Source organism: Archocentrus centrarchus, chromosome 21 (assembly GCF_007364275.1).
Source record: "Archocentrus centrarchus isolate MPI-CPG fArcCen1 chromosome 21, fArcCen1, whole genome shotgun sequence".
NCBI classification, from domain to species: Eukaryota; Metazoa; Chordata; class Actinopteri; order Cichliformes; family Cichlidae; genus Archocentrus; species Archocentrus centrarchus.
The window spans coordinates 34,735,478-34,750,477 of record NC_044366.1 but is presented as its reverse complement, the minus strand read 5'-3'; the positions used below and the strand labels follow the sequence as shown (position 1 = coordinate 34,750,477).

The window sequence follows — 15,000 nt, the reverse complement described above, 5'->3', positions numbered from 1 at the left end:
CCACATTACTGCACAAAGAGATACAGAGATGGCAACTATTACTCCAAAAAAGAGATTTTATTGTTGAAAGGTTTATGATCCTTAACCAAAGGTCTGGTACCCAAACTTTTGGTTGGTACCCATGGTTTTGGCACCCAAAACCATGTAGACTTATTTGCAGGGGTCCGGGTGACATTTCTTTGACACAAAACCTTTCTGACAAGATCTGAGAACAGAAGGTCAAAAGAGACTTAAGTCCCTGCCACAGCATTTCAGTCGGGTCGGGCGCTGCAGCACCTTGATTCGTTTCTTTTTCGGCCATTCTGTTGTAGATTTGATGCTGTGTCCTGTTGCATGACCCGGTTTGGGCCGAGCTTTAGCTGTCAGACAGACAGACTCACATTCTAGAATATTTTCATATACAAAGGAGTTGATGGTTGACTCAGTGATCCTGTGGCTGCAAAACAAACCCAATTATCACCCCTCCACCACTCTGCTTGACAGTCATTATAAGCAGTTGATGCTGATACATTTTCTTTTTGGAAAATTGTGGAACTTTTCTGATACTGGTAGCACCTGCAAATTTCACCTCTGACTTTGTTATATTGGCCATGTTCTCATATGTGAAAATGAAGTCCAAAACCAGGAAAATTATAGGTAAAAGCTATTTAAATGGATAAAGGTGTATCCTGTATGAATGGTGGGACTCACCCTCCGGCAGCAGCGGCATGCAGGCAGGTCCTCCCCAGGGTGTCTGGAGTGTCTATCTGAAAGCCTGCGGACAGGACCGAGTCGTTACACATTATGCTAAACCTCCGACCTGATGGGAGCAGCGCAGGGAAACGAAGGGAGGCCAGACAAGACACAGCGGCGGCAGCAGCCATCACAGAGAAAGAGAGAGACAGGAAGAGAAGGAGGTGGAGAGGGAGACCGAGGTTAGTGTGACAGGTGGGGGGAAACGGGGGGTTAAAAGTGATCATGCATACAGAGGAGAATACAAAGACAGATATACGCAACATGTTACAGACAGAGAGCCGCTTGTTATCAAAAGATCAGAGAGACGTTCAGAAAGAACGACCTAAGATAGAAGATGCAGCGAGCATTTGGACCCATACACCAACACAGGGTTCGACACAACAGAGCTTGAATTTACTGTGAGTTCAACACTCCAGCTTTAACACATTTCTACATGACGCACAGATAAATAAAGTGAGCGATCACGAGTTGGAAGCCTTCAGATTAAGCCATTACCATGGTTGTGTAATGTTTATATGAGAGGTTATTGAGCAGAGGAATGGAATTTGGGCACAAAAGGCTCAAAAGTACAATTTATTTAAAGGGAAAGTTCACCAAAAAGATGCATTTATGGATTTTGCCTTTCGCCTGTAGTTCTAATTACCCAGCAAGATTACTTTGGTAATCATGCTTTAAGTTATAAAGGACTATTTCGATAGTAGGTATGGCTTTAAGATAGCACTGTATTAGAACTCTTAATGAGTACAGAATCAGATTAGCACCTGTTGTTCAAACACATGTAAAGCCTGCCAGCTCATGCTTTCATTGACATTTTGAATAAGCACACAACTGCAAGAATTAGAACTACAGTATGAAGGGTTTTTAGATCCATGCTTTAGCTCTGGGTGCAGCAAATAGAACACTCCTGACCAATCCCAGTACTGCAGCCGAATAAGACACAAACACATCTAAATGACATCTTTGTTTTTCACTTCAGCAACTCAGCAGAACCTCGTGAGGAGCCCAGTTCCATCCTGCTCCATGCCTCCAGATACAAGCACCAGGGCCTTGTTATACCATCAAATTACCTGGATCTGGAGCCACGAAGAATGCTGTTTTTTTTCCCTACTTCTATTTAATCAAACGTTTCCTCAGCTGGATTGGAAACAACCTTTATCAACTCAGTTAAACAGATGATATAAGAAGAAAGAGAAATTATTTTATAGCCCAAAGTAACAAGGAAACTTTCTGATGTAAACAAGATAGCTGCAGAGAGAGGAGAATTCACCGGGATACACTGCTTTTCCAGAGGGAAAATAAGTAATTAGACTAAGTGAGGACTTGTCTTTTCAGGAGTATTGTGACCCGAATTTAGTGAGAGCTGAATACATGTGCCTGTGCAGAAAAACAACCAGACTAAAAGCTGCCTCAGGTCACGCTCCAGGATGAAACTAAGACAACAGAGCTCCTGAGTCAGCACACTGAGGGCACATTAGCAGAAATGCTGATTCAGTGTTCTTGGATCAACAAAAAAAAAAAAAAAAAAAAAAGGCAAATAATTTCAAGTTCTGGACAAACAGGTCTGAAAACTGTTTACATTTGATTTACTCAAAATGTTGTTGATGAAAATGGCATCCGTTGTTTCATCAGCTGTTGCAAGCTAATCTAGCTAGGTGTGTGTTAAAAATGTCTCCAGTTAAAAAGTATTTTATTACCTCCTGCAAAACTATTTTACCCTAATTTGGAGTCCAAGGCCTAAACTTTTATCCAAATACTTTTAGTAACCCCTGGGTTAGTAACGATAAAAACATATTCCAGCAGAAATAAGTTATCAATATTAACAATACTCATTAAGTCAAAGCAATTTTAAGCATGCTGTAAGAGATTTATATTTTGTGATTATCTTTAACATTTCTACAAATACTGTTTGGTATCCACATCCTAGAACAGACAAAAATTTCCTGCATTCCTCTACAACGGTGTATACCACATGTCTGTGCATTTACAATAAACCAGACGTAATGCATACTTACAAGGTACTCACATCATATTAAACTCATGTGTGTAAAGGAATATTACTACATAATCTGCTGATATCAATACATTATGTATAACATCACTATAACTTTAAGGCAGCCATGTTGTTTACATTTGAGCAATTTTGCTGAGCAGTAGGTATGGCTTTAATATTGCTCAATGATGAGTCTTAGTCTGTACTATTTATGGCCCTGAGTTATCCCTGACCAACATGTTAGCCAATCAGAAGCTGACACCACAGGATAATTAATAAGGCTGCAGCCTATAAGTGATGTTCCTATCAGCCTCTGCCGGCTGTTCAGTGACCGAGGTCAGTTACTAGATATGGGGAATCCCCTCTTTCTCCATTTCAGTCAATAATGGTCAAGTAGGCATGGCCTATCACGCAGCACAATATGATCACATGATTAGGCTAAGCCAATCAGGCATAAGAAAGAGGCTGTATATCATTAGCATATATCATCATTCCATTAGCAGCCTGAAATCCTTCACTTTGCTCTCCACTTCAGATAAATACAGCCAAAGTGTACAACACCATCCTGGAATATGAATATTGTGTTTCACATCTCTGAAGAGTAAACACCACATATGCCAAGTTTGTTGGCTCAGCTCCTTGTGGTTTTGGAATCTACAGACCGGACAGGTAAAACCTCACAGACAGACAGACGGTATAACGTCAGTATCCTCCCACTTTATTTTAAAAAGTGTTTCAAAGGTTTTTCTATAAACAACCAGTTTTCATTATTTGAAGCTTTGGCTATCTTTAATATGAACCTTGAAAACTGTAACACTACAGGGTATAAATTAATTTAAGTAGGTCCTCACTAACTAAATCTGCCATGTACTATTTTAGCTACCTGATGACAGTAGCTTCCGGCAGCAGTCAGAGTGTGCATTCAAGGCAGCCAGGTGAAGAGGAAACATGCCATGGACTCCTCGCCTTTGGAGAAAGAAACAGGTATCCTTTTTATTAGAAACCATACCATTGTAATAAATAAAATTCTCAACAGGTGAAAAAATGCACCTCGTGCAGTCAGCTCCACTGGTGATAAGCGTGTTGATGAGGAGCTCGTGGCCATAGCGGGCAGCAATGTGAAGTGGAGTGTTGCCGTCCTTGTCCACACTGTCTATCTCCCCGCCTGAAACAAAATGTGAATAAATAAAGAGAATGTGGAGTTACTGTAAGGCAGCTTTATGAGACCCTGAGACAAATACAAGCATAAAGAGGTCTCACCATTCTGGATGAGGGTCTGGGATCGAGTGAAACGCCCATGAACCGCAGTCATGTGGAGAGGACTCTTCCCATCCCGACTCTGATGAAAGTAGAGAGAATTATAAAAAATACATTTTTGGTTTTGACTTAAACATATCCTTAATATTACAAGGATTTTAGTATATATAGTAGTATAGTGGTTATATTTGTGTTAGAGCTTGACGGGCAATATAATGGTCTACAAATGATATTTTTAAAGTAAAGACAACATGGGCGCTAGTTTGGCCACATGGCCAAAGTGCAGCCGAGTCCAACCCATGACCCTGTGCTGAATGTCTTCCCCTTCTCTCTTTCCCCACTCTATCCTGTCAATCTTCATTGTACTGCTATCCATTAAAGGCAAAAATGCCCCCAAAAAAGAAAAAAAAAAAGAAAAGAGAAGATGGCAGAAACACCAACCATGTTTTGCGTGTCACAAAATGTTGTCTACCATGCATGCTGCAACTTCCCTGATGGCAACACGTGCTTGAAACTTCACAAGCACAAACACCAGCCGATCCAAGCAGAATCAAGCATAAACAAGTAAATAAATAACCACATAACAAATTTTTGTTTGTTATGATGGTTAGCACTGCTGCCTCAGCTAGAAGGATATCTAGAAGGCCAGGGTTCAATTCCATCTTGGCCCAGACCTCTCGGGGTGTGGAGTCTGGATGTTCTACCCATGTCTACATGGGTTTCCTCCCACATTCCAAAGACATGCAGTTACTGGGGTTAGGTTAATTGGTGTTTCTAAATTGCCCATAGGTGTGAATGGTTGTCTGTCTCTCTGTGTTGGCCCTGCGACAGGCTGACGACCTGTACAGGGTGTACCCTGCCTCTTGCCCTATGTCAGCTGGGATAGGCTCCAGCCCCCCCCCCCCCCGCGACCCTGAACAGGCTAAGCGGAAGAGAATGGACGGATGGTGTCTGAAAGAAAAAAAAAATTGCAGGGTTCTAGCCAGTGGTTGATCACCTGGCATTGCGCCTGGCTGAGAATTTCAGCAGTTAGCTACCAGAACAGACCGCTATCATACCAGTTAGCTAGCAATGCACCATTAGCATTAGCAAGCAGCTGTACGGTGTCTGGTTGGTACCGAGAGGGGACCCCACCCCAGTCGTACGTTCGGTACTGAGAGGGGAAGAATTTTATTGACTAGAACCCTGTATTGACTGACATATTGGATTTTAACTCACCAAATACCGCTGTCAGTATCAGTCAGACTAATGTGTGTGTCTAAACATTAGAGCCTGACCAACATAGGATTTTTAAGAATAATATCAATATTTGTGATGTAAAAATCAGATATTTGTTGTAGTGTTCTGTGCGATTCAAAACACAAGGGTGCTCTGCAAGTTCACTGTTGCCCTCTGGTGAACAAATTATGCAACACAGCACCCATAACATGATAGAAGGTGTTTGTCCCATCACTTCTTTACTTAATGTACCAGTCATCATGAGTGCCACTACAGATAGACCAGCAAATAGCTATTATCAGTCAAAACTCTTTCTATTGTTTTACCTTTAGGAATTAGCATGTTGCACCCAACTGCTCAAGCTATCAACACAGAAATTTCAGGTTCAAGTCCAACAGCACTCATTTACCACAGAATACCTAACATTAAAATGCCTCTTAGGGTATCAAACAGGCAATAAACCCAGAAATCCAATAATAGTTAGGCTCTAATCTCAGATATAACCACTGTCCTCTAGCAGCAAAGGTAGATATGACCAGAACGTGTACCTGCACATTGACCTCAGCCCCATTGTTGACCAGGAACTCCAAACAGAGCGCTCCATGTGTGGAGGCAGCAGCAAAGTGCAGTGGGGTGAAGCCTTTGTTGTTGGCCTGGCTGACATTGGCCCCATAATCGATCAGCTCGCTGACAACAGCGTCCTGACCATTAAAACAGGCCACGTGGAGAGCCGTGTTCCCAAATGCATTGGGCTCATCTATCTGTTGTCAGAGAAAACAGACACATCATTAGGATCGAGGAAAAGTGCGTGCCAGTGTTTTTGCAAGATCAAGATGGTGAGTGAATGTGTACATGAGTACAAGCGCCACTGTGCTGCTGCCACACTCAGACTATGTTGAGTTTGGATTTATCTGTTATTTTTTCCTATAAGCATAAAAAAGCCTAAACCACATTTTAGGACTGCCAACCAACAATACATAAATGCAGGGCATAGTTTTGATTTTATTATCGTTTGCGGTGTGAACTGCTTGAAGATGCAGCGCTAAAGATCAGGGGTGGTGACATTTGTATCCACACTGGGGAACAAAAAGAATTTAGCAGAGGCCTGAACATGTAGACCGGAGGTGGGAATTCACCCCATCCTCTCAGCAAATTGCACCATGAATTTAATGCTTATCGATTGTAATAGACTAGGTAAAAGCATCGGTGTAAAGTAAGTCAGTGTTATGTCCTCTGACGGGATGGAAACATGATGGTGGGTGTGCATGTGTGTGCTCTGACCTCAACAGACAGGTTGAGCAGGTGTTTGACCACAGCGATCTGTCCACTGGAGGCTGCTGTGTGAAGTGGGGTGTACCCTCGTTTGTCTTTACAGCTGATCTCTGCACCCTTGCTCACCAGCAGGCACACAACATCCAAGTGACCTACAGGGGGGTTAATAGAGCAAAAACACTATCACTCAGCTGATTGGTAGACGGGTCCACTGAAACATTTATCTGATGAACCACTGATGTCTTTGTAGCTCTTAGAGTTACGAAAAGTTCGGTTTACCGATATACAGTCAGGCTGATATTTTTGGAAAATACTGGTATAGTCCTGAAAGAGTGTAATCTATTGTTATATACTGGGAATTAATGTTAGTTACTCTCATTACTAATGGTGCTCATGAAAAATAACTTACCAACTACAATCCACAGCACAGCATTTAATTTTTTTCTTTATATGGGTTATGGCTTATTTTGTTTAATTCAAACTGTATAAATAGGCAGCCTCAGAACATGTACCTGTTTTTATACCTAAATTCAGGAAACGTAAAAATATTAGTTTTTGTTCAGAGCTTTTATAAATGCAAATAACTTTGACTTTGTCACACAGGAATAATACATATCTAAAGTAAAGGATTGGTACTGCATGTCGTTGTATGATATGTGCTTAACAAACTGTAATGTTGTCTTGTACCCATGAAAGCTGCCCAGTGCAGCGCTCGGCCATCCTTCTTATCAAAAGCGTTGATGTTGGCGCCTTTAGTGAGGAGAAGGTTTACCATCTGACAAAAAGACAGAGAGGACATTAGAGGGGAATATTAGAGGGAGGTGTCTGTATGTGTACAACAGGATGTGACTGTGGGTGGGTCTTTATATAACAGCATTCTAAATACATCTCATCTCTAGGCCCAGCTGCTGCATAAACACTCTGGATTGCCTATCGAGCAGAAATGAAGGTGCCATCCATTCAGCTCAGCTCCACAAATCCGCCGCCTCTCATTGTTAATTTTAGATCTGGCACATTGGTGAATGATTCTGCCTAAGATGAGGAGTGCTTCAAAATGCACAGCCCACTTAATAATCCCAGTGACACAGCTGCACTCGCCCACCTGTTTCCTTCAACCAAGCTATTCAACCAGAACAGTACAAAGAGCGGTTACATCACAGCCTGTTTATTGTGAGTTCAGCCCTGCTCTGCAGCAAACATGCTAATCATTTACTTTTAGTGATTAAAACGGCAGCTCTGGTCTGCATTACCTCAGTGTGACCATTGAGGGCAGCGTGGTGGAGGGCAGTACGTCCGCCACGATCTGACACGTTGACACTGCTCAGCAGTGGGATGATGATCTCAGCACATCGCAGCGCATTATTTGCTGCGGCAACATGCAGCGGCGTCTGCCAGTTCTTGTCCCGCGCGTTCACATCGGCAGAGTGGCGGATCAAGACTCGAACAGCCTCCTGAGGGGAAATTTTGGAATTTTTCACATAACTCAAACATGTGACTCCTGTATAAATGCACTCAGGAGGCCCTTTACTAGATACAGAACATAGATACAGTAAAACATCGCAGATTAGTTGATCAGTCAACTGAAATTGCACAACTGAAATCAAAGAACTTTATGTAACTTTAAGTAATGTAAGTAATGTCATCAAATAGGTAAACAAGGGTAAAAATCTTCCTCTCTGGAATATTTTGAGGCAGTTAAGGAAGGGAAAACTTCTAAAAGAACTGGACTGAGTCAGGAGCAACAGGTCTTATGAAGTGATGAATCCAAATTTGAAATTTTTGGTTCAAATCATTCTTAATATATACAAAGGGGGTCAGGAAAGAGGTGTAGCAGTGAATGCCTGCAGCCATCTCTAAAACACGGCGGAGGCTCTGTCATGGTTTGGGGCTGCACTTCAGACATAGGTGATCTTGTCAAAATTGATGAACACAGAAAAAATACCATCAGATTTGTATCCACCATGCAGTACCTCCTGGAAAACATCTGATTGACGATGGTTTCATTTTTCAGCATGACAATGACCCCAAATGCATCAAAACTGAAAACTACACAATACCCAGAGCCCAGACCGCAACATTGTTGAAACAATGTGGGATCATCTTGATGGAGAATGGAACAAAAAGCAGCCAACATCCAAAGAAGAGCTTTGGAATGTCCTTTGGGAAGACTGAAGACTACCTGAGAGTCCTGAGAGTTCAGGCTGTGTTGAAGAATAAAGGTGGTCATACCAAATGTTGACTTTCAAGCTCAATAGAATTTTACAAACTCTGCTTTTGTCTCATATGCTGAATTTCCATGTATGTTTGCTCATATTTCAGTAAATCACTTTTTCTAGTAAAATATAAAGAAATAATGTGTACTGTTGCACAGTACTATATTTTGCAGTTAAAATTTAACTGATCAGAATTTGAAAATAAAGTTAGTCTCCTGCATAAGCACACAAAACAAGAGGCTGTTAGGACTCTAAGCACTCTTCTTGTGTACATATTATATTATTCAATGTGTTGATACTTGGTATTCAAAAATATATATAAAATCAAAATCATTCTTAATGGGGGTCTTTGTCTCCTGGTTTACCCTACCTGTAACCAAACAAAGTTAGTGGCGGCTGCAATCTTACATATAAGCTTTAAAAACTAGATTACTAGGATTATTAAACTATGATGAGTAAAATATTAACTGTCTAAAGTTTCCCCAAACACTCAGGTCATCTGAATGAATGTGTGTGTGAATGGGTGAAAGAGGTGTGCTGTATAAAGTGCTCAGAGTGCTCATGTACAGTAGAAAAGTGCTATTTAAGAACTGCTCTAGGGCTGCAACGATTCGTCGACATAAATGGCATCAACTACAGAAATTACTCCATGTGTAATTTTAATGTCGACTTATTCTAAAACACATGTACCTGATTTTGTAACTGCAATGCACCACAGGAAGATATGGGGGCAGTATTGCCTCCACTGTCTGCAAATAACTACGATACCAATGAAGAACAACATAACTTGAACATAAAGATGGTGGAACAGAGAGAGGAGGGTGGAGAAAATGAAAGAAAATGGGTGTGGGAGCATTTGACAGAAACAAAAGTAAAGCTGAATGCAGACTGTGCACAGCAGAGCTCTCCTTCCACAGCAGCATCGCTGCAGTGCTGAGCGTTTAAAACACCGGCAGGCTTGAACATTGTTGACTAATCAAAAAAATAACTGGCAAGTTAGTCGACTACCAAAATAATCTTTAGTTGCAGCCCTAAACTACTCCATTTACCATTTTCTGTCAAATCAACTAAATCAATACCCACTGAAAATAAGCATGACCTGAATATCTATAAATGGGAACACAGCCAGTGCAGCCTTCAGCTATTCCAGCCATGATGAATGGATACTTGAAGTTATGCAGCCAACAAACTGCTTTGACCCAGATTCCATAAACTGGAGAACAGCAAGAGAGCTGGATGAGGCCTAAAAATGTCATCTGTCTGCTTTCAGGTAAATATAGTGAGGTTTGACTCCATTACACCTGTTTCACAGGTGACTCCACTGCCTGACCTGTTGCTGTTTAGGGGAAAAGGATTAGACTCATTAGACTGTGTGTGTGTGTGTGTGTGTGTGTGTGTGTGTGTGTGTGTGTGTGTGTGTGTGTGTGTGTGTTCTCACCTCACTCCGAGATGCAACAGCGCGATGGAGAGGGGTCAGCCACATGTTGTCTTTGGCGTTGACGCGTGCCCCTGCAGAGCGGAAAGAAGAGGGCAAACACCTCAAACACTGGAACAGATGTAATTTCACGTTTACAAACCACTCTGCAAAGTTCTTCACAGCTCCAAGCATCAAAATGATAGATGGCGGGAATCACAGGCCTTCCACTGTCATCAACTAACACAAGCCTTAAATGCATCCATATGCTACTTCTGAGAGTGTCCACAACATTCTGTGACAGTCACGATGTTGGTGGCTGGGCTACATGGCAGCTTAGGCAATTTAATATTATAAAACACAATGTGAATTTTCTACTGGACATGAACCATATTCTATTTTCTCTGGGATGCTTTAAATATAATAAAAGGTTCACACCTCCATTCATTCAGTAAAAACAGCAAAAAAAAAAACAGATGAAATCTGGAAGAAAGAAGGGAGGATGGACATGACGTGTTTTACCCGAGAGGATGAGGAGTTCGGTGATCTCCGCATCACCCAGAAAGGCCGCTGCATGCAGCGGAGTGCGCTTCTCTGCATCCTGAGGGACAAGGGGTGCATTATGAGACAACTGACCCTCCTACACCAGAGCACAACCTCTCACATGGTTCCAGCCATTTTAGAAATACAGCACATTTCTCTCTCCTGTCATTTTTGATGATTTCTGCTAACTTTCTGCATGCCTTTGTGGCTGTTTTGGGTTTCTGTGGTTGTTATGCAAGTCTCTGTAGAGGTTTTTTCCCCCTTTTGTGTGGTTATGTGTCTCTATGTTGCTGTTTTAGGTGTCTTTATAGGATTTTTTTTTTTAATCTCTTTGCAGGAGTTTTTTGGTCTCTTTGTGGATGTTTTGTGTCCGTTTGTGGTTTTTCATGTCTATGTGGGTTTTTTGTGTCTCTTTGTGGCTGTTCAGGGTCTCCATAGAGTTGTTTTGCATCTCTCTAAGGCCGACATTTATACTCCAAACTGAGTCTGCAGAACAACATTTAGAGGGCCTCTGTGGAGTTTCCCTGTAAACACACACAAAGTTCTGTTTATATTTACCAAGCATACTGTGTACCATCAACAAATGCAATGCATTTCTTTCCTGATAACCAAGTCTTTAAGTCTTTTAAATCAAGTACCATTTCCATTGATGCAGCTGGCTGGGATATCAGGTCACAGACGATGAGCTGAGAATCACTGACCTTGTGCTCAGAGGATCCCATTGACCAGTAAACGCCCATGTGACTGGCTGAGTGGACTGTCATTAGCAGAGAGGATGACCGAGACTCAGGCCTGCACTGTTACATGTGTGACTGTGTTGTGAATGTATACCCATATGAGCAGATATGTAAATAAACATACACTGAACTTTGCTTTTACTGACTCTTAAGTTGCAGCTCTAATTCTCTCATTCTGAAACAGGAAGTGGGGGTGGAACAAAGAAGAAGGTGGTTGCCACTGAGTTCGGTTTTATTTCCCTAAAGGCTGATTTTGAGCAGAGTTCCAGTGGTAAAAGGAAACCTTTTCTCTTTACATGCTTACAGACCACTGAGCGAACCTAAATCCTGTATGTAAGTATCTGTGAACTGTGTTCCAGCCATTATACATTAAACTGAACACAGTGTACACTACAAGTATGGTAGGAGTAGAGTGAAATGTATTCATGTTTGTTAATTAATTTATTAATTATTAATGTTTGTTTAAATGGATTATTTCTACCTTCAGGCTGGAGGTATAGAAGTGTGAAATGCAGGACCACCAGACTAAAGAACTTTCTTTCTCACGGCCATTAGACTCTTAAACAGCTGAGCTGGAAACTTCCTCATAGACACCACTGCACTTCTGTCACTGTTTACCTGCCTGCATACAGCTGCACTTGTATGCTCAGACCATTTCTACACCGACTACTGCAATATAGCAAATATGCACAATGTACATAATTTGTTGTTCAGAGACTTTTTTTTTTTTTTTTTTGCATGTTTAATTTTATCTATTTTCTTGGTATTCTAACATCCAGTGTGGGCAGCAGAGTAAGAATTTCATTGTACAGGGAAACAATGTTTCTTTACTGTGCGTATGACAACAAAGCTTTGAATTGAATTGAATTGAAATTGAAATGTATTCATGTTTGGACATTCAACAAACAGCATAGGAAAGAACTGAGCTTCTTCTCAACACTGTTCAGGAGTTATAAAAGCTAAGCTGTTACACACAAGACGTTTCTAAATGCTGCGTGCATCATTGCGTAATGGTACGTGTGTACACACATGCTGCAGTCATCTGTCCTTTAATTAAAACGGTCAGCTTTTTATTTTTCTGGCGGATCAATTTTAAGTTCATTTTCCTCACATCTTCCTTAAGGATTTTTAGAAACACAGCTATAATTTTACCTTTAAAGCCCCGTGCTCTCTGAGCACAAACCCTCCTACAGTAGTACAGTTATATTGTACTGTACTGTTGTGGTGATGTGAGAGCTGAGTCTGAAGGTAAAGCCTTGGATTTACCATTTGATCTACATTCTAACGCTCACTTACAGTCATGAGATCTGGGTAATGACTGAAAGAGTAAAGTCGCAAATATAACAAAGGCCAAAATGAGTTTATAGGGCGGCTGGGCTCAGCCTTACGCTGCCACTGCGTTCCATTTACCTCGGAAGTCAGATGTCGGAGCTGGGAGTGATGCAATTTCCAAGTTGAGCGTGTTCTGGTAGTGAATTCTTTTGCTCCTTAGCATATTATGCCATTTATGCGTCACTGGGAATACAGTGTGATGCTTTTGGGTTTTTTTTGCACTTTGCACAAAACACTGCTCATGGGTAGAGTCTGGTCAGTGCCCTGCATATGGCTTATTTAGCGGCACAAGTTTTGCAGTTTTACTAATGTTTACATTCATCTTGGATTGATTAAGTCAGAGTTGGTGGGACTGCTCCGACTTTCCAAGTTGTCCAAGATGAGGGGGTGGTCCAGTTGACAATTCTGACAGGGAACTCTGAAATTCCAACTTCAACTGGAAGACAGCAGAGACTGAGCGAGGAGTACAGACCCTCTGAGGGTGCTCAGGGTTGAGCTGCTGCTTCCTCGCTGTTGGAAGGAGCCAGTTGAGGGGTTCTGGGCACCTCCCTTTGGAGGTCTTCTGAGCACACCCAACTTGGGAGGCGACCCCAGGGTAGAGCCAGAGCCTACTGAAGAGATTATATATCTGACCTGGGAACAGAATCCCCCCGGAAAAACTAGAAAGTGTTGCTGGGGAAAAAAACATCTGGGATGCCCTTCTTCTGGATAAGCAGAAGATAATGGATGGGCAGACATTTGTTTTCTCTTGATTATTATTATTTTTAAATTGTCTTTTCTTTACATTTTATTAGAGTTTATTTTCTTCAGTTTCTATTCATGTTTTATTTTTTAATTTATTTTAGTTTGGATTTTTTTTTGTATCTATTTATTTTTATATTGATGTTTATTTTAGCATTTTTTGTCATATCTATTTTTTTGCTTCATTTTATTATTTTCCTTTATTTATCTATTTTACTGTTACTGATCTCTCTTTGGAGGTTTGGTGGATGCCAGCTGTTCACACAGGTAGTTTATGAGTGCATGATTGTTTGGAGACACATCAACCTGAACTGCCTACATGAGACTGACACTGTCTAATATAATATTTGCAGGGTGAGATTTTTGCCATTTATACATATCTGTCATGTAACAAACCAACAGCTAAAAAATGAGCTGCGATTATTTTACTTCTGGATAGAGGTGCCACTTCACTGCATCACTGTAGTGAACGGCAGCAGCCAATAAAGAATCTACCTGCATATAGTTTATTTATGTTACATTATGGGGTCGTCTGATTGTTGAGGTATTATTGCAGGGTCTTTACCTTAAGTGCCTTAAGCGACTGTTGCTATGATTCAGTGCTATATGAATAAAATTGAACTGTATATTTATCAATATAAATCATTTGTTCTGTGGAAAATGAAAACAGGTGACTGTTTCAGCCTTTAACATGGATAGATGGACTTTGGAGAAACATGTTGAAAGAATGCATGTTTAGTGTAGGTGTCCTTACCAGAGCATTGATGTCTTCAGATTTGTATATGAGCATCCGGATCTCTTCAGAGTCTCCGCTGAAGATTGCCTGGATAAGAGGAGGCTGGAGGGGACGAGAAAGAAAACAGTCACATGACCACTATGGATGATACAAAAGGCTATGATCCTTCCCACGGTATGAAGTGCTGCCTATGTGCAGTACTTGAAGCTGCAGTGTTTACAAAAGCTGCAGACTGTATACAAAAATGCATGCCGGCCCTCACTTCTTATGTCTCCTGGCTCACAGAGAAACTACTGTGGAAAATTCTTGGTAGATACACATCACAAAAATAAGATGCCCCAAAAGCAAAAAGGGTTCTGTATGGAGGTTATGTCTCTGAGGCCCTTATTTTTCTTTTCAGGATCACAGAGGTGAGGTAAATACAGGCCCAAACAGCAGATATCAGAGGCTTTTGAGAAATGCAAAAAACACAAAGAAATGGGACAACATGTCAGTGAAGGCAAATGCGCACTCATGTAGGTTGTGCAGTCCAAAAGCCTGTCAGTTAAAAATAACACCAAAAAAAAAAAACCATTATGAGTGAAAAAGCACCCAAAGTCCAAAGAAAAACTTAGAGAGTGCTATTATAGTAAAGTCAGTGAAGAAGGGTGTGAAGTTTGATGGGTCTAGCGTGAACAGTATGCATCTATGGTGTAACGTCCCAGGTCACATCGCTCTTGATTGGGTTTAATTTTGTTGTGCAGTGACTCTTGTTTAGTAAATACCCCAAAATAACAAGAAAACACAGACGTCTGTTAACAGCATACAGACCA

The 15,000-nt window shown here is 41.2% G+C and overlaps 1 protein-coding gene across 2 annotated transcripts in view; it reads right to left on the bottom strand.

Moving 5' to 3' along the window:
- The window catches only part of ankrd44 (ankyrin repeat domain 44), a 44,718-nt gene that overhangs the window by 16,933 nt on the left and 12,785 nt on the right, over positions 1 to 15,000 (bottom strand). For both annotated transcript variants that reach the window (XM_030757660.1, XM_030757661.1), the window contains exons 2-13: positions 14,207 to 14,290; positions 10,622 to 10,700; positions 10,124 to 10,194; positions 7,723 to 7,923; positions 7,160 to 7,247; positions 6,482 to 6,624; positions 5,749 to 5,961; positions 3,986 to 4,064; positions 3,776 to 3,890; positions 3,609 to 3,691; positions 691 to 754; positions 1 to 8 (exon numbers count right to left, since the gene is read on the bottom strand). The exon at positions 1 to 8 is cut by the window's left edge and continues 61 nt beyond it. In XM_030757660.1, coding sequence (XP_030613520.1) covers positions 1 to 8; positions 691 to 754; positions 3,609 to 3,691; positions 3,776 to 3,890; positions 3,986 to 4,064; positions 5,749 to 5,961; positions 6,482 to 6,624; positions 7,160 to 7,247; positions 7,723 to 7,923; positions 10,124 to 10,194; positions 10,622 to 10,700; positions 14,207 to 14,290 — 1,228 coding nt within the window. The remainder of the gene's footprint in view (positions 9 to 690; positions 755 to 3,608; positions 3,692 to 3,775; positions 3,891 to 3,985; positions 4,065 to 5,748; positions 5,962 to 6,481; positions 6,625 to 7,159; positions 7,248 to 7,722; positions 7,924 to 10,123; positions 10,195 to 10,621; positions 10,701 to 14,206; positions 14,291 to 15,000) is intronic.